The following is a 25,376-nucleotide window of genomic DNA, read 5'->3' as shown; positions in this document are numbered from 1 at the left end:
GTGGACTCTTTGGTCATATTCTTTGCCCATTCTTAAAATAGATTATTTGTCTCTTTTCATTCTGAAAAATCTTCATAAATTAGGATTAGCCTATATTCTATGAGTTGCAAATTAATATACAATTTAAAAATGAAGCATATGAGAAATTCTATAATATTGCATCATAATAGGCATATTCTTATTCTTATTCTTACTATTTTTTTTTTTTTTTTTTTTTTTGGTACCAGGGATTGAACTCAGGGGCACTTAACCACTAAGTCACATCTCCAGCACCTTTTTTATACTTTATTTTGAGACAGGATCTTGCTGAGTAGGTTAGGGCCTCACTAAGTTGTTGAGGCTGGCTTTGAACTCTCAATCCTCTTGCCTCAGCCTTCCAACTTGCTTGGATTACAGGCGTGCACAATTACTCCTGGCCATAATTGGCATATTCTTAACTTTCATTTTAGAATGAATGAAATATATTATGCCTTTCCCCTTCTTGACTACATAAACATATAGCATAAAAATACTGCTTTCAAATATGATGTCATTGGCTACTTTATCATAATGACAAGATCTAAAGGTATTCTAGTGACATAATAATGGATAATGATGATGATAAACTATTTTTGACTATTCCAAGTTCTATATACTAGATTAAGCTCTTTGCATATATCATCTCATTTAATCTGCCACAAAACTTTATATGAGGACTAAGAACTCACAGTATGATAAAGGTATCAATCGCTTGCAAATTAAATCAAAATTAGATTAAGTTTCATAAAAATCCCAATGGGAATTTTTAATGATGAAAGAATGGGGGTGAAGCCCAGTGGTACAGCACTTGCCTAGCATGCATGAGGCTCTGGGTTCAATACCCAGCACTGCAACCTCCCCCGAGAGAGAGAGAGAGAGAGAGAGAGAGAGAGAGAGAGAGAGATTTGTTATGGCACTTAGATTAAGTGTGGGGCTGGGGATTAAGCCCAGTTGGTAGAATGCTTGCCTCAAATGCATAAGGCCACGGGTTCAATCCCCAGCACCACACACAAAGTCAGGTGTGGTGGTATGTACCTGTAGTCACCAGGCTGAGGCAAGAAGATGGCAGGTGTTTGAGAGTTTGAGGACAGCCTAGGCAATATAGTAGAACCCCATTTCAAAAGAAAAAAAAAAACGCCAAAAAACTCTTTTTCACATATATTTGGACAAACATATTAAATGGGCCCAAGGTTAAAAAAAAAAAAAAGACATGGCAATTGTGAAGATAAAGAATAAATCATGTGGGAGGGCTTGCCTTACTAGATATTCAGTAAGCAGATTTTGGTAAAGTCACAGTCATTTAAACTCTATTCTATCTCTACTATAATAGAGCTGAGGGGTCAAATCAGGTGTTATGAACTCCAAAGTCAATGCTTTTAAATTTTGTAACGTGCCTATTTACACACTGTTTTTTGTTTCTAATTTTTTTCATAGAATCACCCTCATGAAAGCATATACACTAAAAACAAACCAAAGTAATTGCCATAGAGAAAACTACAACCCTGACCACTTCAACACTGTGTTCACTACCAAGGAGTTAATAAAGCACAGATTTGGGCAAATTTATACCACACCAATCCCTAAAAACATCAAATTATAACTTTATGTTTATGTACCAAATCGATGTTGCACCAATATATCTTTGTAATCAAAAGGCTCAGAAGTGACTAAGAGTTTTAAGCAGCTGGTAATGTCAAGTAAATTTTGGATATAATTTTATAATGCTATAAAAGCTTAAAAATTCCAACTAACATAATAAGGCAAATATACTTTCTTTTAAAGATAAAAACATCACTTCACATAATAACCTAAAGCAAAATGGCCTTCCTTGGCTATATCTTGAATTTTTTTAAGAACAGACATTTCTGGAACAACTGGAGAAATCTGAATACAGTCTCCATATTCTATGTAATTAGCAATGTTAAAGTTGGGAGTTATAAGAATGGTATTTTATTTATGTAATATATGTTATTTATGCAATATTTATTTTATTGGTTCTTTTTAGTTACATATGACAGTAGAATCCATTTGATATAATTATGTAAGTATGGAATATATCTTATTCTAATAATTAGGACTCCAGTCTTGTGGATGTACATAATGGTGAGATTCACTGTGGTGTATTCATACATAAACATATGTAAGTTATGTCAGATTCATTCCATTGTCTTTCCTTTTCCTATCCCTCCTCCCTTCCCTTCATTCCCCTTGTCTAATTCACTGAAATTCTATTCTTCCCCTCCCCCCCTTATTGTGGGTTAGCATCCACATATCAGAGAAAACAATCAACCTCTGGTTTAGGGAGACTGGCTTATTTCACTTAGCATGATAGTTTCCAGATCCATCCATTTACTGGCAAATGTCATGAAGTCATTCTTCCTTATTGCTGAGTAATACTCCATTGTATATACACATCACATTTTCTTTATCCATTTGTTGAAGGGCACCTAGGTTGGGTCCATAGCTTAGCTATTGGGAATTGTGCTGTTGTAAACATTGATGTGCCAGTGTCACTGTAGTATGGTGATTTTAAATCCTTTGGATATATACCAAGGAGTGGGATAATAGGTTCAAATGGTGATTCCATTCCTAGTTTTTTGAGGAATCTCCATACTGCTCTCCAGAGTGGTTGCACCAATCTGCAGTGCCACCAATAATGTATGAATGTACCATTTCCCCCCATACTCGCTGACATTTATTGTTACTTGTACTCTTGATAACTGCCATTCTGACTGGAGTGAAATGAAATCTCAGTGTAGTTTTAATTTGCATTTTTCTAATTGCTGGAGATGTTGGGCATTTTTTCATATATTTGCTGACCATTCATATTGCTTCTTTTGAGAAGCGTCCGTTTAGTTTCTTTGCCCATTTGTAATAAAGTATCTTATTCTTAGGTGATACTGCTGATGCATTTGAGGTGAAGTATCATGATGTCTAAAACATTCAAATTTTTTTTAAAGGATATAATTATGTAGAGTTTTTTTTTAATTTTTATTGTTGGTTGTTCAAAACATTACATAGTTCTTGATATATCATATTTCACACTTTGATTCAACTGGGTTATGAACTCCCATTTTTACCTCGTATACAGATTGCAGAATCACATCGGTTACACATCCATTGATTTACATATTGCCATACTATTCTGTTGTATTCTGCTGCCTTTCCTATCCTCTACTATCCCCCCTCCCCTCCCATCACCTCCCCTCTTCTCTCTCTACCCCCTCTACTGTAATTCATTTCTCCCCCTTGTATTTTTTCCCCTTTCCCCTCACTTCTTTTGTATGTAATTTTGTATACCCCTGAGGGTCTCCTTCCATTTCCATGCAATTTCCCTTCTCTCTCCCTTTCCCTCCCACCTCTCATCCCTGTTTAATGTTAATCTTCTTCTCATGCTCTTCGTCCCTACTCTGCTCTTAGTTACTCTCCTTATATCAAAGAAGACATTTGGCATTTGTTTTTTAGGGAATGGCTAGCTTCACTTAGCATAATCTGCTCTAATGCCATCCATTTCTCTGCAAATTCTATGATTTTGTCATTTTTTTAATGCAGAGTAATACTCCATTGTGTATAAATGCCACATTTTTTTTTTATCCATTCGTCTATTGAAGGGCATCTAGGTTGATTCCACAGTCTTGCTATTGTGAATTGTGCTGCTATGAACATCAATGTAGCAGTGTCCCTGTAGTATGCTCTTTTTAGGTCTTTAGGGAATACACCGAGAAGGGCAATAGCTGGGTCAAATGGTGGTTCCATTCCCAGCTTTCCAAGAAATCTCCATACTGCTTTCCAAATTGGCCGCACCAATTTGCAGTCCCACCAACAATGTACAAGTGTACCCTTTTCCCCACATCCTTGCCAGCACTTGTTGTTGTTTGACTTCCTAATGGCTGCCAATCTTACTGGAGTGAGATGGTATCTTAGGGTGGTTTTGATTTGCATTTCTCTGACTGCTAGAGATGGTGAGCATTTTTTCATGTACTTGTTGACTGATTGTATGTCCTCCTCTGAGAAGTGTCTGTTCAGGTCCTTGGCCCATTTGTTGATTGGGTTATTTGTTATCTTATTGTCTAATTTTTTGAGTTCTTTGTATACTCTGGATATTAGGGCTCTATCTGAAGTGTGAGGAGTAAAGATTTGTTCCCAGGATGTAGGCTCCCTATTTACCTCTCTTATTGTTTCTTTTGCTGAGAAAAAACTTTTTAGTTTGAGTAAGTCCCATTTGTTGATTCTAGTTATTAAATCTTGTGCTATGGGTGTCCTATTGAGGAATTTGGAGCCCGACCCCACAGTATGTAGATCGGAGCCAACTTTTTCTTCTATCAGACGCAGTGTCTCTGATTTGATATCTAGGTCCATGATCCATTTTGAGTTAACTTCTGTGCATGGCGAGAGAAAGGGATTCAGTTTCATTTTGTTGCATATGGATTTCCAGTTTTCCCAGCACCATTTGTTGAAGATGCTATCCTTCCTCCATTGCATGCTTTTAGCCCCTTTATCAAATATAAGATAGTTGTAATTTTGTGGATTGGTCTCTGTGTCCTCGGATTTCCAGTTTTCCCAGCACCATTTGTTGAAGATGCTATCCTTCCTCCATTGCATGCTTTTAGCCCCTTTATCAAATATAAGATAGTTGTAATTTTGTGGATTGGTCTCTGTGTCCTCTATTCTGTACCATTGGTCCACCCGCCTGTTTTGGTACCAGTACCATGCTGTTTTTGTTACTATTGCTCTGTAGTATAGTTTGAAGTCTGGTATCGCTATACCGCCTGATTCACACTTCCTGCTTAGCATTGTTTTTGCTATTCTGGGTCTTTTATTTTTCCATATGAATTTCATGATTGCTTTCTCTATTTCTATAAGAAATGCCGTTGGGATTTTGATTGGCATTGCATTAAACCTATAGAGAACTTTCGGTAATATCGCCATTTTGATAATGTTAGTTCTGCCTATCCATGAACAGGGTATATTTTTCCATCTTCTAAGATCTTCTTCTATTTCTCTCTTTAGGGTTCTGTAGTTTTCATTGTATAAGTCTTTCACCTCTGAAAGGTTGATTCCCAAGTATTTTATTTTTTTTGAGGATATTGTGAATGAAGTGGTTGTCTTCATTTCCATTTCAGAGGATTTGTCACTGATATACAGGAATGCCTTTGATTTATGCGTGTTGATTTTATATCCTGCCACTTTGCTGAATTCATTTATTAGCTCTAATAGTTTCTTTGTAGACCCTTTTGGGTCTGCTAGGTATAGAATCATGTCATCTTCAAATAGTGATAATTTGAGTTCTTCTTTTCCTATTTTTATGCCTTTAATTTCTTTCATCTAATTGCTTTGGCCAGTGTTTCGAGAACTATGTTGAATAGAAGTGGTGATAGAGGGCATCCCTGTCTTGTTCCAGATTTTAGAGGGAATGCCTTCAATTTTTCTCCATTCAGAATGATGCTAGCTTGAGGCTTAGCATAGATTGCTTTTACAATATTGAGGTATGTTCCTGTTATCCCTAGTTTTTCTAATGTTTTGAACATAAAGGGATGCTGTACTTTGTCGAACACTTTTTCTGCATCTATCGAGATGATCATATGGTTCTTATTTTTAAGTCTATTGATGTGGTGAATAACATTTATTGATTTCCGTATATTGAACCAGCATTGCATCCCAGGGATGAATCCTACTTGATCATGGTGCACAATTTTTTTTATATGTTTTTGTATCCAATTCGCCAGAATTTTATTGAGGATTTTGCATCTAGGTTCATTAGAGATATTGGTCTGTAGTTTTCTTTCTTTGAAGTGTCTTTGTCTGGTTTGGGAATCAGGGTGATGTTGGCCTCGTAGAATGAATTTGGAAGTTCTCCCTCTTTTTCTATTTCCTGAAATAGCTTGAAAAGTATTGGTATTAGTTCCTCTTTAAAGGTTTTGTAAAATTCTGCTTTATACCCATCCGGTCCTGGGCTTTTCTTAGTTGGTAGTCTTTTGATGGTTTCTTCTATTTCCTCAATTGATATTGGTCTGTTTAGGTTGTCTATGTCCTCCTGACTCAATCTGGGCAGATCATATGACTTAAGAAATTTATCGATGCCTTCATATAAGGATTCAAAATAATTTCTGATTATCTTCTGTATTTCTGAAGTGTCTGTTGTGATATTGCCTTTTTCATCCCGTATGCTAGTAATTTGAGTTCTCTCTCTTCTTCTCTTCGTTAGCATGGCTAAGGGTCTGTCGATTTTATTTATTTTTTCAAAGAACCAACTTTTAGTTTTGTCAATTTTTTCAATTGTTTCTTTTGTTTCGATTTCATTAATTTCAGCTCTGATTTTAATTATTTCTTGCCTTCTACTTCTTTTGCTGTTGTTTTGCTCTTCTTTTTCTAGGATTTTGAGATGAAGTATGAGATCATTTATTTGTTGGTTTTTTTCTTTTTTTAAGGAATGAACTCCAAGCAATGAATTTTCCTCTTAGAACTGCTTTGCATGTGTCCCATAGATTCCGATATGTTGTGTCTGTGTTTTCATTTATCTCTAAGAATTTTTTGATTTCCTCCTTGATGTCTTCTATAACCCATTGGTCATTCAGTAACCTATTGTTCATTCTCCAAGTGATGCATGATTTTTCCTTACTTCTTTTATCGTTGATTTTCAGTTTCATTCCATTATGATCAGATAAGATGCATGGTATTATCTCTACTCCTTTATACTGTCTAAGAGTTGCCCTGTGACATAATATATGATCTATTTTTGAGAAGGATCCATGTGCTGCTGAGAAAAAAGTGTAACTGCTTGATGTTGGGTGTTATATTCTATATATGTCAATTAAGTCTAGGTTATAGAGTTATTTTTTAAGTGTGCCAAAATACTATCAATTGTGAAATATAGGTAAAGGGTTTATAAATGTCCTTTGTATCATACTCTCATCTTTTTTCTAGATTTAAGTTTTTAAAATAAAATGCTAGGAAAAATATTACACTTTAGTCATAGCAACAAGAAATAAAATTTCTGCCACACACAATTATCTTATGCAGTTTAAAATTCATCTATTATTTTATCATTCTTTAATAATATATTAAAAAAAAAACTCCACAGAACTCTTTTAATCATGAAAGCAGAGGCCCTCCTACCGGAAAACATGTTTCCTTTGATAAAACATCACCAGAAACACTTGTAGCCACAGGATCTTGCTTCTTTGTTTCTCTGTCACCCAGCAAGACAGCAATGGTCTCAGCCAGAGCTTCATTCACAAAATGGCTAATCATGTCCGAATTCACAGGAACCCCCGCATCAACAAAGAGCTGGAGAGCACCATAGCTTGTTCCTTCCACTAAAAAAATAAAAAAAAAAAACTTTTGGAATAAGTGGCCAAGACACCACTTATAATCCAAAACTTAATTCCTAAAAGATTTTAGAGATGCATATATATTGTGAGGAAGGGAGAAAAAGTAAAGGTGAAAATACAAACACACCTACTTACCAGGAAGGAAAGCAAGACAATAACTTAATGAAAATCTTCTCTCAATAAACCAAGAAGGAAAGGAAAACATATAGGTGAAAACCTAGTTATACTCTTCCCTGCCACTGCAGAATTTAATGATAAAAAGGACTTGCATTCTTATTAAATGTCCTCATCTGAAAATAAACTAACATTTCCAATTTTGACCAAAGCAAAAGGATGTAATAAGTATGAGGCGAATTTTCCTTCATCTAGTTTCAGATACACCTGTTATCAACATTACAGGCTGGGGCTCCTCAAAAGTCTACAGCAGTTTAGGTATTTATTAGATGTTCTGTAGATATATTAATTTTCCAATGGGTTTTACTTTTCATTTACATGAATGTATACAAAATTAAGTAAAGCTTTTCGAGACTTTACTGACCATGAAGTGGTATTTCTAAACAGTGTAAATACATGAACAATGATCTGTACAACCCAAAGGAGATGTGCTCTCTCCAAAGAGTATTCTTTTAGTAGTACAACAATGACAGCAATCTATGGGATTATTTACAGATGTCTTAGGATCACTTGCTGAGGGTAAAAAATAAAAATTTATAGTTTCCATAAGCCAGGGCTATTTTTATATCAATAATCCAAAACTCATATTCAACAAAATCTCCCTTTTAATTTCTATAATCATTTGTTTGTTTGGCATGACCAAGAATCAGAATATCTATGTCATAAAGCCAAAAAAGTCCTCCCTAGACACTGGCAAAATTTAAAAAAAAAAAAAAGCAAATAAACACAGTTTTATAAAAAAAGAGAACAGGATATAATACCAAATTTGGAAATCTTAAAGATTTTCATCCAGAGGCTGAGGTTGTAGCTCAGTGGTAGAGTGCCTGCCTCGCATGTGTGAGGCACTGGGTTCGATCCTTAGCACCACATAAAATAATAAATAAAGGTATTGTGTCTATCTACAACTAAAAAAAAAGAAGAAAAGAAAAAATTTTTATTCAGGGAAATATCAATTTTCTTGTAACTTTGTTGATCATTTTTCTTTCTTTAAAAAAATTAAATGAAAAGAGAAAATCTGGGATACAGCAGTGTGGGGGACAGATTTGAGCTATATTAAATAGGAAGAAGTAACCAAATGCAACAATAAAGAGTATGAAACTGAGATGCAGGTTTTGGCTGAGTCCCTGGGGCTGAGGAAGAGCAAAGAAAAGAGAATGAAACAAACAATAACCCCAAGGCTTTGAAAATTGGGTGCTGGGAAAAATCTGTGTAATCATTAACAGAAATAGAGAACAATGAACAAGTCGAGGTAGAAAAATTACATGTACTTTGGATATGCCAAATTTGGTATGCCAATGGAGCATCAAGTAGAATATCCATCAATAGGCAGAACTCTAAATTTACAGCCTAACTGCATAGCTTAAGAGTCATCAAAAGACACAGGACAATGAAAGAGGAAACTGGAAAAATAGAAAAGGGGCAAGGCATACAAACTACTCAAGTAGCAGAAAATAAATGAAGAAATGAAGGTCTTAAAGCTGAAAAGATAACAATGGCATAAAGTTGTTATGCTAAAACCCAGGGAACATTTTAAGGATTAGAAGCAGGCAACAGTGTCCAGGCTAGAGCCATGTACTAGAATAAGGATTTGAAAGGGAGCAGCATCTTTGACAACTAAATGCCTGTGAAAAATTTAAGAAATTTCTTAAAGGAGACTCCAGGAAACCAACCCATCAGGACTGAAGAGAAGGTGGACAATGAGAAAGTAAATGCAGACTCTAAGGATAGGATTTGGTCAGTTGAAGATCAGTCTATAAAAGGAGAATAGAAGGTTATTCTGAGACTGAAAAGAAGAAAGACAGTGCAGGTAATAATACATAGAAATGTAAAATTTAAAAAAGCAACAAAGTTGGAAAATACTTCCCAGTTTCAAAACTTATTATTAAATTACAATAATGAAGTATGTGATATTGGTAAAAGACATGTAGATTCATGAAAGTTCACAAATGGATCTAGACATATAGCCAATTAATTTTCAACAAAGGTATTAAGGTAATTCAATAGCAAAAGGAAAAACTTTGCAACAAAGAGTGCTACAACTGCTCAGTGGTAGTGTTTGCCTAGCATACATGAGGCCCTGGGTTCCATTCTCAGCACAATAACAACAACAACAAAAAAGCTGGGGATGTTGCTCAGTAGTAGACCACTTGCTTAGTATGCAAGAAGCCCTGTGTTCACATCCCAGCACCCCAGCCCCTGAGTAAAAAAAAAAAATACTAAGGAACTAAATGTAATCTAAAACCATATACCTTCTAGAAGAAAACAAAAAAACATCTTAATGATTTTTACTTAGGCAAAGATTAATTAAGTAGTATGTCCCCCAAAAGCCACAAACTACAAAAGAAATATTGATAAATTAGACTTCATCAAAATAAACCATTTGTCTTCAAAAGATAATGTTGAGAAAACAAAAAGGCAAGGTATAAATTAGAAGGACATATTTGCAAAACACATAAACAATAATGAACTTGTATTTGGCTGGGTGTGGTGGCATATACCTATAATCCCACAACTCAAGAAGCTGAGAAAGTATTGCAAGTTCAAGGCTGGCCTCAGAAACTTAGCAAGACCTTGTCTCAAAATAAAAAGGGCTGGAGATGTTGCTTGGTGGTAAAGCACCTCTGGATTCAATCCCCAGTACCAAAACCAAAACCAAATGGTTTGCATCTAGAATGAAAAACATTATAACCCAATAATATGTATGAAAGCACAAACCCAATTTAAAAATGAGCAAAAGATTTAAAATAAGCCAGGTGCAATAGCATACACCTGTAATCCAAGGGACTCAGAAGGCTGAAGCAGGAGGATCACAAGTTCAAAGCCAGCCTCAACAATGTAGCAAGGCCTTAGGTAACTTAGCAAAACCCTGTCTCAAAATAAAATATTAAAATAACTGGGGATGTGGCTTCAGTGGTTAAGCATTCCTGAGTCCAATCCCCAGTACCCACCCCTGCAAAAAAAAAAAAAAAAAAAAGATTTGAAATAATATTTCACCAAAGTAAATATGAAGATGAAAATCTGCGAAACATCATTAATCATTATTAGTAATTATACTACTCAGTCACTAGTATAATTAGGGAAATGTAAATTTAAAAAAACACAATGACATATCTCCACATATGTATAATGGCTAAAATAAAAACACTGATATACCAGGTACTATTGAAATTGTGGAAGAATTAAAACTTTTGTACATTGCTGTTATAATACAAAATAGTACATCTGCTTTGGAAAATATTTAGCAGCTTCTTATATACATTTATTTAACATGTGACCAAGAAAATTAAAAAATTGTCTACACAATATTTGTCAGCAAATATAACAGCTTTATTTATAATAGTCCCAAATTAAAAACTATAAATATCAATCAACTGGTAAGTGTATTAACAAATTTTGGTATATCCACAGAGTATAATACTACTACATGAAATAGTGTAAGTGGTACTGGGGATTGAATCCAAAGCATATTCAGCATAAGCCAAATAAAACAAGTCAGCAAACAAAAACCCATACTGTATGATTTTTATATATGAAAGTCCAGATAAGATAAAAATAGTGATAGAAAGCAGTTCTGTAGTTGTTTGTGACCACCAGGCATAGGTGGGGGATAGAAATTTTCTGCAAAGTGGCATTAAGGATCTTGAAAGGCAGCACATTCTTGAAACCCCAGCTACTCAGGAGGTTAAAGCAGGAGGATCACAAGTTTGGGCAATTCAGCAAGATCCTGTCTCAAAATAAAATTTTTAAAAATTGACTGGCGATGTAACTCAGTGATTAAACATCCCCAGCTTGAATTCTCAGCATCAGGAAGGTGAAACAGGAGGCAGCAGCATTAAGGGAACTCTGGAAGATGTCAAAAAGGCCTTTCTACAGCATGACTGTGTGGCTAATGCACAGCTGCATACATGTGTCAACACCTGTCTAATTGTACACTGAGAATTGTTGAATTTAAGGCTTTCAAAAAAACTGATGGACAAAATAAAATTAAAAAAAAACTGATGGACAAGTGTTAGGAGAGGAAGGGAAATAGAGAAGAGAAAGAGGAAGAGAAGAAAAATATGGAAGAGGAAAAGGAGGAGAAGAAGGAGGTTAAGAAGGAGAAGACTGGTATGGGATTCCTCACAGAAAGAGGCTCATTAAACCATTCAGTGAATACTTAAAAATTTAAGTTATTTAAATAGGTTAGGTTAGGAGAAATAACTTAAATCCTGAGTAATTTACAGTCTAGTGAATGAGAAAGATATGTAAAACAACCATAATATAATCTATTAAATACTATAATAAAAAATATATAAAGTATTCTGGGAGAATAACAGAGTTTGGGGGTAGAAGGAGAGGGGTAGTTTAATAATCTGAGTGCTGCAATATGAATAAGGGAATGAGGGAGAACTGACCTCCCCTAGAGTACTAGAGAGGAACTAAGAAGTAAGATTTGAAGTAAGACCTCATCTTTTTTGGGGGGTTGTGGATGGAGCTCAGTTGTTAAGTGCTTGCCTAGCATGCTTAAGACCCTGGGTTTGATACTCAGTACCACAAAAAACCACCACCAACAACAACAAAATCTTAGCCTTTGTCAGCCAAATGACCTCTGGGATATATAAATCACAATGAACTAAAAGATTCTGTCTTTAATAATAACAACAACAAATTCCATTTCACTTACCAATGTCAGAGGTCATTGGTTCACTTGCCTCACTGACTGAAACACTGGCATTAAGTCTGGACTGCTGCTGGATTGGATAGAGCTCAGAGATAATCCTTGACATTATTTCTTGTTCTACCCTGGAAGGTGGAGAGATACAAATTAAGGATTTCTAAATTTGATTGAAATATATAAAATGTTACACATATCAACCTTAAAAATAACCTTTACCCAGGGGCACAAATATTATATGTAAAAGCAGTCATTTGAAAGTTACACCTGAAAGAAGAAAAAAATGTGCCTTCAAACAAGATAAAATACATGAAACAGAATCTCCTTGTGGGAGAGTATTCAGATAGTCAAAGAAATCAAATTAAAATCTTTCATGTTAGCCAGGCATGGTGGCCCACGCCAGCAGTCCAGGAGGCTCAAACAGGAGGATTGCAAGTTCAAAGACAACCCCAGCAACTTAGCAAGGCCCTAAGCAACTTAGAGAGAACCTGTCTGAAAATAAAAAAATAAAAAAGGCTAACAGAACCCCTAAATTGAAGATTTGCCTAATGATTGTTGAGCACATTGCATATCTAGGTTTGATTTCCACTCTGAGAATACACATATAAAACTGTATCAGATCAAATAGAGAAAAATATCCATCTGCCCTTTCCATTGACTATAATGAAGAGTAGTTTTCCTCTTAAAAAGGAAAGAAAAGGTTTTTTCCAAAGTCATTTTCGAAAGAAGAAGAAGGGAAAGGAAAGGGGAAAAGAATAGAAAACCTCTGTTAGTACATTTCTTTAGAGTAGCTAACAAACTTCTTAGAAAATATTATTAAGACAGGTACTGTGGCTCACGCCTGAACCCCAGCTGCTCAGTAGGCTGAAACAGGAGGATCGCAAGTTCAAAGCCAGCCTCAACAAAAGTGAGGCACTAAGCAACTTAGTGAGACCCTGTCTCTAAATAAAATATAAAAATAGGGCTGGGGATATGGCTTAGTGGTCCAGTGCCCCTGAGTTCAGTCCTTGGTACCCCCCCACAAAAAATTTATTATTATACAAATGACAGACATTTGTAGTAGAAAATATATAAAAGCTTTTAAAAATTTATAATGTTCACTTAATAATTCTATATTCAGGAATAAACACAATTAACAATTTGGTATATACATTTTGAACTTCTGTTCTATGCACACTTATTTTTGAATAAGGTCTTATGAGCTGGGGTTCCATTGTAAGTATCATTTATACACCAGCAAATTATTAGTATCTTTCAATGTCCCTCCACAGTCTTCTAAACCTAAGTTTAATAACTCTATTAATATCCAGTTGCTTTATTTTACTCCATAAATTCCTTAAGGTTTTACACAATATAATAAGAATTTACTTCATATTTACATGTAATAACAGTATTACTAATTACTGTTGTAAATATGTGATAAACTTAAAACAGTGACTTGTTTCTAATGCTAGGTGTTATATGGCCTGTTAGCAAATCCATAATTATTTCCTTAGGCTAAGTTTCTGAAAGTGAGTCACTAGATAAAAGAACATGTACATTTTAAAGGTTTAATTACTCAGAAAAGCCTCTTGCCACAGCAAAAGTATAAATATTCAAGGACCAAAATAATACCTCTATCAGTTAGTTATGCCTTTAGCATTACATCAATTAGCAAAGGAAAAGTTTAATAAACAAAAAGAGACAAGGAAGATTTTTTGACTAAAATTTAATACTTCCCATTTATATGTACTACTATCTATTCATACTGAAATAATTGTAAACGCACCACTGAATTAAGCTATTTTCCAACGTTTCTTTTCTCTCAATTACTTTATCCAGAATTTCAGTAGTGGGCTGAAAAGTAGAAATAACTGGTGGAAATGGAGGACCATTATACTTTGTAGAAGCAACTTGAACACTTCTGTTAAATTCTAGTAATGGTTCAGAGCTTTCTGGGATTTCATCACATTTTTCCTCTTCCTGGTAAGAATAAAAACAAAATTATCATGTTCACGTATCTGAATATGAATATTTACTGAGTGCCAGGTATAGACAGGGAACTTACCTGGGTGAATTAACTCGCATTTCTAATGTGGGAGCACATTATTATAACATATCAATCATATGTATCACTTTGCAGAAAATTTATTACAAAATTATGTGTTTCTAAAACCCAATTTGGGCCAGGGGGGTGGGACAAAGAAAAAGAAAAAACAAAATAAAAAAATCCAATGTTCATTCCCTACAGTCAAAAAAAAAAAAAAACTAGAAAACTTGATTATTACTGCATAAAACATTTAACAGTTCCTTGTAGAAATTTATATATTGAATTTATTGTCATAAAAAAACTGATGCTTCCAATTATCACTGTTCCCTCTTGTAAAAATTACAATTTAAATATGCAGTTAGAAGACTGGGGTTGTAGCTCAGTGGTAAAACATTTGCCTTTCACAGGTGAGGATCTGGGTTTAATCCTCAGCACCACATAAAAATAAATAAATAAAGGTATTGTGTCCATCTACAACTAAAAATATTTATAAATAAATAAATATGCAGTAAGATCACCTTATACATTATTCATATCATCATGATCAAAAGAGTTATTTCTGGAATTTTTAAACTGATTATGATGAGAAATGTCACACATCTTTAAAAAAATAAAATAGTTCCCACATACTATTTGTTATAAATAAATAATAAGAATCACATTTATCTATTCTCAGTTTCAACAGCTCTCAACTCATGGCCAACTCTGTGTAATATAAACTAACCTCCCACCCGTTTCCCCCTTCACGTGTTATTTTGAAGCAATTACAGACATATGAAGAACACAGCTAATAAGTGGTAGAGATAGGGCAGGAACCCTTGTCTTTGAACTCTAAATCCCTTGCTAGTTCTACTGTTTCTTTCATTAGGCATGAGGAATATGAAAATAAATAGGGTTCTTGTCTCCAAAACACTTATATGGTGCTCAGATAAGAAGACATACCTGTGAGCAAAAAGCATTAATATAACACATATACCTCTGCATATTTTAAAGTAGGCTTTCATTTTTTGATTAATAGCACTAGTCTCAGCTCTGAAAGAAATACAAAAAATATCTTCCCTAAAATCCAATGACATATAATATTCAAGTAGTTTCTTTGATCTATCATCCTTTTTTCCATCTTTTATATTTTACTTCCTCTACTTTTTCCCTACTTCTGTTCCTTTATTTCTATAACTCTGCCTGCATATGGGATTTTCCCTCGAATTTTAAACTATTCACAACTTTTTTTTCTCAGTATAAACTATCAGGTGACCTTTTCGAAATCAAGAGATAAATGTCATAAAATGAAAAAAGGACTGGTTCAAAAGAGGGAAACCAAAAGCAATGGAAAGAAAAAAGAAAAGTAAAAAGCAAACAAGACAAGATGTAGGTTAGAAACAGCAGATAATTATAAAATTTCATGGAGGCAGAAAGGTACTACAGATAAAAACAACATTGTATTATGGAATAACAACTTGATAATTTTTTAAAAATAAAAGTGAACAACTTGAAGTAAAAGTAAAAGCTAGTTTCTCAAAGCACTGCAACATAATATTGATAGTCAAAAGATATTCAACCACTTGGAAAATACTGGTAGACATACAATTGTTCATGGTTTCTAACCTTTGTTACCTGTATAACATCGATTACTTCATCAAAGTTACTCCCTGGAAACTTCTCATCTTCTTCATCTACCTTCATAAATTGTGGAGTCTAAGAAAGCATTTAAAGAAAGTTTTTGTTGTGTTCAACTTTTTAAATCTTATATGTAATTTATATTTCCACATGTAGCATAAATTTGCAATTACATGGCCCTGTTTTTTATTTTAATATTCTGTTCTCAATTTATTCAATTAGAAAATGAAAGCAAGCTAGTCCCAAGCCATTAGGTCATCATTTCAAAGCAATAAAAAATTAAATATCAGTTTTAACATTTAAAGAACTCCATCAAGGAGCTGGGGTTGTAGCTCAGCTGTAGAGTGCTCACCTAGCATGTATGAGGCCCTGGGTTCAATCCTCAGCACCACATAAAAATAAATAATAAAATAAAATAAAGATATGTTAAAAAAAAAAAAGGACTCCATCAACAAATGCTATTAAGTCAATTGATCAAAATGTTATGATTATGATTTCTCTCATAGTTAAGATAAAGAAGAATGTTTATATGTATATAATTATACACAAACACAAACTCAAAAAAAGATATAGAATCAAGTAATTTTTTTTTACATAAACAGTCATTTCACAAATTTAGTTTCCAAACCTTGCTATGCAAAGGCTAGTCACTAAAACTCGCAATAGCCTCTTGCTGAGAACAGAATGATAAACATTTCAAAAAGTTTTTTATTTGTCATATATGTTTAAATAAAATTCTAGTGAAAAAAATTACTAGTGAAAATTAAAATTAGGAATAAATTTCATTTAGAGTCAGTTCTATTATTTGTAACTATGAGAGATCATTGGTGTTTCTCCTCTTTAAAACTACCCCCAAATGACCAAATTTGCTCACAACAGAGCAAGACTAAGATAAAACCAGGACCATCTACAGTGCTATTTTTCTGTGTAGTAAAGGCATAACTTAATTATTCAGAAGCAAATACATACTAGATTGCATATTTTTGTATCATGACAACATGATGACAATGTAACATCCTAAACTATAAACTCCAATTGTCACTAGATAATTCATATTAAGGAAATCTATAATTTCCTGTAAATCAAAGATTCTTTACCAAAGAGAAATTCTTTATTTATATGAGAGTCTCACAAGTTATCAAAAAGTTATTATACGGATTATTACTTTCTGAATACTTACAAATGTAAGGATCTAGTAGACCAATGGGATAGAATAGAAGACACAGAGACTAACCATAAATATACAACAGTTAAAGGTGCCAAAAGCGTGCACTGGAGAAAGGATAGCATCTTCAACAAAGTGCTGGGAAAACTGGAAATCCATATGCAACAAAATGAAACTGAACCCCTATCTGGCACCATGCACAAAAGTTAACTCAAAATGGATCAAGGATCTAGGGATTAAACCAGAGACTCTGCGTCTAATAGAAGAAAAAGTAGGCCCTAATCTCCATCATGTGGGGCTAGGCCCCAACCTCCTTAATAAGATGCCTATAGCACAAGAATTAAAACCAAGAATCAACAAATGGGATGGATTCAAATTAAAAAGTTTTTTCTCAGCAAAAGAAATAATATGTGAGGTGAATAGGGAGCCTACATCCTGGGGACAAATTTTTACCCCTCACACATCAGTTAGAGCTCTAATCTCTAGGGTATATAAAGAGCTCAACAAGACAAGCACCCCCAAAAACAAATAATCCAATCAATAAATGGGCCAAGGACCTGAACAGACACTTCTCAGAAGAGGATATATAATCAATCAACAAATATACAAAAAAAATGCTCATCATCTCTAGCAATCAGAGAAATGCAAATTAAAACTATTCTAAGAAAACATCTCACTCCAGTAAGAGTGGCAGCCATTATGAAGACAAACAACAAGTGCTGGCGAGGATGGGGTGGGGGAAGGTACACTCATACACTACTGGTGGGACTGCAAATTGGTGCAGCCAATTTGGAAAGCAGTATGGAGATTCCTTGGAAAACTGGGAATGGAATCACCATTTGACCCAGCTATTCCTCTTCTCATACTATACCCAAAGGACCTAAAAACAGCATATTACAGGGACACAGCCACATCAATGTTTATAGCAGCACAATTCACAATAATTAAACTGTGGAGCCAACCTAGATGTCCTTCAGTAGATGAATGGATAAAAAAAAAATGTGGCATTCATACACAATGGAATATTACTCAGCAATAAAAAAGAATAAGATCATGGCATTTGCAGGGAAATGGATGGCATTAGAGAAGATCATGCTAAGTGAAGTTAGCCAATCCCCCAAAAATAAATGCCGAATGTCTTCTCTGATATAAGGGGGGTATCTCAAAATGGGGTTGGGAGGGAGAGCAAGTGAGGAAGATTACCTCTAGATAGGGAATAGGGGTGGGAGGGAAAGGGAGGGAGAAGGGGAATAGCATAGACAGTGAAAGGAGACCCTCATATACAAAATACATGTATGAAGATGTGAATTTGGTGTCAACATACCTTATATATAATCAGAGTTATGATAAATTATGATATAATGGTGTATTAAGAATTGTAATGCAAAAATAAATAAATAAATATTTTTAAAAAATGTTATAGTACGGATTATTACTTTCTGAATACTTACAAACGTAAGGATCTAAAACAAATTTTCTTTCAAGTTCATAAACAATTTGAGATTTATTCTGAATCTTTTCTTCAAAAAAATCTAATTATAATAGATTATGATTATGATAGAATGCTTTTGCATGGAATAAAACCTACACTCAGACATTACTCAAAACAGTGATAGAATTCTGAAATATACCTGAATCCAAGTCTGCAGCTGAGGAAGAGTGGCTTCTTTGGGACTTGACAGAGATGAACCACCATCAACACTACCATTTGAAATGCTGTCAATGTCTACACTGGGTAATACCTACAACAGAACACAACATCTAATTTTCCGCATCATTCTGACTCAAATATTCTTCAAAAAGCTAGATAGAAAATGTGCCCTCTAAATTTTTATTGTAAAGTCAATGGCTAACAAACTTTTTAAATTATGAAAGCTTATTTTATAAAATATAAAAAGTAAAGGAGGAAACAGAAAATTCTACCTTAAGCCAACTCCATTTCACTACTATATTCTTTGTCCTTTTATATTTACCTATTTTATATTTATCTATAGATTTATCTATAGCTATATCCATAGGTAAATCTAAAATAGTTTTCATTTCTGATTTTTCACTATTAGATCATAAACACCTTATCATGCCTCTGTATGGACTTTATATTTTTATATTTTAATTTTTCAACAAATATAAATACCTTAATTATTTTAATTACATTCCTAATGATAAACATTTAGGGTATTTCCAACTTTTCCATGATTATACAAAAAATCACCACCAAAAAACTTATATGCACACACACACACACACACACACACAGGCTTTTCTTCCTAAACTTTGCTATCAGATTAATAACTTCCTGGGCCTCAGGACATAAATATTTCAGATTCTTAGCAATTACTGGCAAATGCAATCAAAACAATCTCTATTTACATAATTCAAATTTAATTAATCCCAAGTTTTATCCAACTTTCAACAAAAGTTAGATAATAAGATTGCTTATTTGGTAACAGTTTTTTATTTTATTTTATTTTTTGGTACTGGGGATCAAGGGCACTTAACAACTGAGCCGCATCCCCAGCCCTTTTTCGCGTGAATGCGCACACGCGTGTGTGTGTGTGTGTGTGTGTGTGTGTGTGTGTGTATTTCACAACTTGAACAGAAATACTGCATTGTAGTCTCCTAGGGGTTGGGTGGGTTGTGCACACCTCTGAGGCAGAAGCTTAGGGGCCCATCCTCATATTTATTTATTCATTGATGCTTGGAGGACTTTGAACTCAACCTGTCACTCATCCTTACCATAGTGAGACCTGGCTGGTGGCTGGGCCAGAGAGTGTGCTGGTGGGAGCACTGCTTCCAGCTGCTCTGCTGAGGGCAGGAGCTGGTCCTGTGACACACAGACCTGGTGCTGCTGTTGGTATGGGTGGCAGACAGAGGGCCAGGGTCCTCATCCCCTCTGGAGGGGACTGGGCAACAGTGGAAGTCACGTGTCACTTTCTGAGTAACCCCACCTCTGTACCCTACCACTCATCCTCAACCCTTTTTATTTTTAATTTAGAGACAGGACCTCACTAGGTTCCTTACAGCCCCCTGGCTACATTGCTGAGGCTGGCTTCAAACCTGTGATCTTCCTGCGTCAGCCTTCCAACCACTGGGATTATAAGTGGGCACCACGATGCCTGGCTTAGTAACAGTTAAGTGTATTATTATTTTATTTTGCATTATCTTGGCTATTAGCAAAATTTAATTTCCTTGATGATTAGCTGTATTTCATCCTTTGTAGACTCTTATTCATAGCCTTTGAATATTTCAGGATTTAGACCTATATGTTTTCTTATTGATTTATAAAGGTCTTTATATTTTTTAATTAATTATTCACTACTATTTTCTTTTCATATGTTTTCACTGTATGTTGTTTTCCTTTTTATTTTTTATTTAGATATTTTTAAAAATATAAAACCTTTAGGTTTTACAGATTCAAATCTAATTTTATATCATATCTAGGGTTTTTTTTTCCCCTCATATCTAGCTATACTTAGCTTCAGCTTTGTAAAAATTCTGATTTTTTTTTATATTATGTAATTAAACTTTAGCTGTCTGGTTATTCAGAACTCAATTGCTAGTTGCAATAGGAATTCAAACTCTAAAATTGAGTTAAGTCAATTATAAGTGCATTGCTTTCGTCACAGGAATTCTATTTCCCACTGATTAATGAAGTCTCTATCACATTACAGTATTTTTAAATACCCAAGGCTAATTCTGAAGTCTTGTTATATTGAATCAGTACTCAAACATTTAACTTTTCTAAACCCTTTATTGTTTCAGATATCCAAATGATGATCCTATGGTTCAAGAAAGAAAAAAATCATGAGTATTTTTAAATTAGAATTTCACTAAAATTATACATTAAATTGAAGAGAATCAATAACTTGAATATAAAAATAAGTTCTATCTAGCAAGGAGTGGTAGCAAACACCTATAATCCCAGTGATTCAGGAGGTTGAGGTAGAAAGACCTTAATTTTGATGCCAGCTTGGGCAATTTAGGGAGAACCTGTCTCAAAACAAAATAAGAAGGGCTTGGGAAGGGTAGGGCATTTGCAAGCCATGCATGAGACTCTGGATTTGATCCCAAACACTGTGAGGAAAAAAAGGGTTGGGGATATAGTTTAGTGATAGAGTGCTTACCTAGCATGTATGAGGCCCTGAGTTCCATCCCTGGTGCCACAAAAAGAAAGTTATATTTACATTCATTCAACTTTTCTTATATATTTGCATAAAGTTTGAAGTATTATATAAATCTCAACATTCTTTTTAAATTAATTATAATATACTGCTCAATTGTTCCCTCCGGATACTGTCAAGTCACCTGTATACAAGTCATTGGCCTAAAAGTAGTTTAAATCATACACAACAAGGATAGGGACATCATATTAACATCACAGTTTTAAAGAATGAAGGAGCCATGATGAAAGTTCTCATGAAGTAATATAATGGATTATAAGTACATATTAAGCCAAAGATTTTGCCTTAAAAGTTTCTGCTCATGTACTGTGGTGTACCTGTACAGAAAGTTGAGGAGGATCTTTTTTTTCTGACTTCATTTCCACAACTGCTATGTTGGGTTTCTTTATCCCAGTTTCTGATTTTCGAAATGATGGAGGAATAGAAGTTGTCACAGTTATAGGGTGTGGCTTGTTTACCATTACTCCAGTAGGCCTCATGGAATCACTATTACTTTGGGTTTGTCCTAAGAAGTTTAGGGGAAAAAACTAAAGTCAATTGTTTCAAAAAATAAAGAAACAACCCACTGTCTGGATTTTATGGCTGTTTTCTTACACGAAAGGAAAGCACTCATCTCCCTCCATCATCACCGCTGTCTAAATGCCATGTCATTCTTTTAGCAGTGGGGATTCTTACTAGCATTAACCACTTTAGATGTACTATTTAATTTAATTCTCAAAACAAAGTCTGCTAGGCACTAATATTACCACTAATATTATGACATATTGTCCCAAATTTCTCAGCTTTCCTTTCAAAATCCCACTTGTTTTCTACATTTCTACGTTAAGAGAGAGTATGATATACTCATTAAAAGCACAAACTCTGAAGTAGAATGCTTGGATTTGAATCCTAGCTCCACTCCACCTGTATAGTCTTTGACAAATTACTACTTAGCCCCTTTGTACCTAGGTTTTTTACCTATAAAACTGGTATATTACACTAAGTGCTCTATTTGTTATGTTAAATGAGTGAACATATATAAAGGGCTTAAGCTTTAAAAATGTTAGCTATTATTATACTAGAAGGCATGTTTAAACACATGTTAGCTGTCAAGTTGACATGTCATTAACCATAACATCAAAAATAAAAAATTCTTGGGCTGGGAATACAGCTCAAAGTTAGAGCACTTGCCTAGCATACACAAGACCCTGAGTTCAATGTCCAGCACCATAAAAAATAAATAACTCTTATATTTAAAAATTTCATATTTAAATCATCCATCAAAATTAAGACAAAATGGCAATGGCACCAAAAGAAAAAAAAAAGCTAATTAGATTTGAACAGCAAAAATTATTTGTTCAATTTTAACATGATGACCAGAAACCTCAAATAAGTAAATAACAACTATCAGCTTATAATACATAATTACATGACTTCTACTTATCCCAGCCTAGTACAAAAGTATATAAAAGCTCTTTAAAGTACTTTAAAAACATAACAAAATTAACAAGTCAATCAGGTTTCCTAATTCTTGAATTATTATGAATGTCAATGACATATATAGACATAAAGTTTCACTTCATCTATGACATGTACTATCAAATGTCAAAAGAATAAAAAAAGTTTCCTGTGAGTGAAACTATGGCAGGAATCCCTTATTTCAGATTGCTATTATATAGCAGAAGATACTGAGGCCCTCTCCACATCTAAAAACAACACATACAGGAAAAGGCAAGTGACTATAGTTTCAATAACAGTTCTGATTAAGAAATTAAAATTCACCTACATATTTTGTTGGTTCTTACCTAAAAGAATTGCCATAGGAATTAGATGACCTTCCAGTGTACCTGAAAGAGTAGGCATTTCTCTGCTTGGGCTGAACAAATATTGCTGATCACCAAGAGGTGGTGTAGTAATGGGATGTCGTATCTTAGAATCCATCTTCATAGATTTTGTTGCATAAAAGTCAGTTTGTGTTCTTATTGATTTTACTTTAGTGCCTATAACAATCAACAGTAGATATTTAAAAATATTACTTGGGGCTGGGGTTGTGGCTCAGTGGTAGAGTGCTTGCCTCACATGTGTGAAGCACTGGGTTCAATTCTCAGCACCGAATATAAATAAATGAATAAAATAAAGGTCCGTCAACACTAAAAAATATTTTAAAAAATAAAAATATTACTTAAATATCTATTATATAACCATCTGGAAATACAGTAACTCTTCTTTACAGAAATATTTCATCCCATTTAATAAAGAGTTACAGAGCCCCAAAGCAAAAGAAACCTATAGACTCAAGGTTGGCAAACATCTTAAATGGCCAGAGAGTAAATAATTCAGCCTTGTTGGCCATGTGGTCTCAGTCACAACTATTTAATTCTGCTGATATATCAGGAAAGCAGCCATGGGTAGTAAGTAAATGAATGAACATAGCTATGTTCAAATAAAACTTACATTTATAAAAACAGCTCACCTGTAAACCATAGTTTGCCACCCCTGTCTAGTTAAAAATACAGGGAAGCCAGGCATGGTGGAACATGCCTGTAAACCAGTCACTTGGTAGAAGGACTTTAAGTTTTAGGCCAGCCTCAACAATTTAGTGAGGCCCTCAGCAACCTCACAAAAAGACCCTGTCTCAAAAATAAAAAAGGATTGTGAATGTGGATCAATGGTAAAATACCCTTGGGTTCAATCCCCAGTACCAAAACAAAAAATAAAAAATAAAAACAAAAAAAAGGAAAGAAAAGAAAATCAAGGAAAAAGAGACTAAACTACTTTCTAAACTACTTTCTAAAACTTTCCTGGCATTATTATAAATTTTTATTTTTAACACATGGGTAGGTTTAGATTTTTTTAAAACTTCCTTTGTTTATGATTCCAAAAAGAAAAATGTTAGTGCCATACTTTTACATCTTTGATAGTCATTCATTCTATTGAATGAATATGTTCAGCATTAATATGTTAATAAGTGTTGGGCATTGTTCCATACACAGAGAATCTGAAGGTGATAAACCAATTGTACTCACAGAGCTTACAGTGAGTGTAGTAAGGAAAACAATAAATAAAAGATAACGTAAGAGTTATGTTATGCTATGAAGAACAGTAAGGTGGGGCAAGAGAATAGGAAGGACAGGAGACAGCTCTTGGATAGGATGGCCAGTAGACCTCTCTGAGGAGATAACATCTAAGGCAGAAGTGGAAGGGACTAAGAGGGAGCCCCCTGAGTGTTTGAAGGAAAAGCTCTCCAAGGAGAGGAGTAGCTGGCAGCAAAGCCTCAGAATGACCATGTGTCCACAGGGTCACTCAATTCTACATTAAAAGGATTACTGAAAAAGTTACTTTTGGAATGGGCACAGTGGTGCATGCTTGTAATCCCAGTGGCTTGGGAAGCTGAGGCAGGAGGATCATGAGTTCAAAGGCAGCCTTAGCAACTTAGTGAGGCCTTGTCTCAAAATGAATTAAAAATGGGCTGGGGAGGTGGCTCAGTGGTTGAATCTCCCTGAGTTCAATCCCTGGTATACCCCCCCATTTCATATTTTTGATATGAAAGTATTTTAAAATCTCAAGCTATTTTTTGAGAAGGCTTTCAAAACTCCAAATATAATATATTTTTATTTTACTTAATTTTTTTATAATTTAATAGTAAGTCTCCAATAAATAATAGGAAACATTAGGGTTGGGGTAACATAAGCTATATGTTTACTAAAATAATACCAGTATAATTTGTAAATAACCTCACATCATAAAAGATAACTTTTAGGAAAAAAAAAAAGAGAACTAAGGTAGTTGTCACAGCTCCAACTTCTAGAAAGAAAAGGAAATGGGTTGGTACTCACTAATTATCACATATTGTCAAAATAGCTTATTGATTGCTAAAGTAAAGTTGAAAAACTTCAAAATGTAACACAGTCAACAGTCAATACTTAACTAAGTTATATTTAAGGGTACCAGTGAAATGGTTGTTGTGAGTCAAAATGTGGAGTGATAAATGAGCATGTTTTATTTGTGAACAAAAGAGACAAAAACATTTTCACCCTTGCTACCTAAGGTTCTCTGAGAACAAACAAAAATTCAACGGGGCCTATAAATACTACACAATAATAAACAGCTATGGAAGCTGATTTTTCCATTCATAAAAACATGATGGACCAAGGTCTTCAAGGAAATGCCTACTTTTCCTAGATTATAATTTGGATTGTCAAGACTCATTATCCCCTAAATAAAAATT

At 34.3% G+C, this 25,376-nt stretch overlaps 1 protein-coding gene across 7 annotated transcripts in view; it reads right to left on the bottom strand.

Annotated features, from left to right (window-relative positions):
• Positions 1–25,376, bottom strand: part of KIAA0586 — a 139,489-nt gene that overhangs the window by 57,414 nt on the left and 56,699 nt on the right. For 5 of the 7 annotated variants that reach the window (XM_081289316.1, XM_081289312.1, XM_081289310.1 and 2 more), the window contains exons 16-22: positions 22,954–23,148; positions 21,487–21,674; positions 18,620–18,730; positions 15,812–15,901; positions 13,946–14,139; positions 12,187–12,305; positions 7,135–7,334 (exon numbers count right to left, since the gene is read on the bottom strand). In XM_081289316.1, the coding sequence (XP_081145442.1) occupies positions 7,135–7,334; positions 12,187–12,305; positions 13,946–14,139; positions 15,812–15,901; positions 18,620–18,730; positions 21,487–21,674; positions 22,954–23,148 (1,097 nt within the window). The remainder of the gene's footprint in view (positions 1–7,134; positions 7,335–12,186; positions 12,306–13,945; positions 14,140–15,811; positions 15,902–18,619; positions 18,731–21,486; positions 21,675–22,953; positions 23,149–25,376) is intronic. The other 2 variants (XM_081289314.1, XM_081289315.1) reach the window with 2 other exon arrangements.

This window comes from Spermophilus citellus (genome assembly GCF_964194105.1).
Source record: "Spermophilus citellus genome assembly, chromosome: 4".
Lineage (NCBI taxonomy): Eukaryota > Metazoa > Chordata > Mammalia > Rodentia > Sciuridae > Spermophilus > Spermophilus citellus.
Note: the sequence above shows the minus strand (reverse complement) of the source record. Positions and strands in the feature narration are given on the sequence as shown.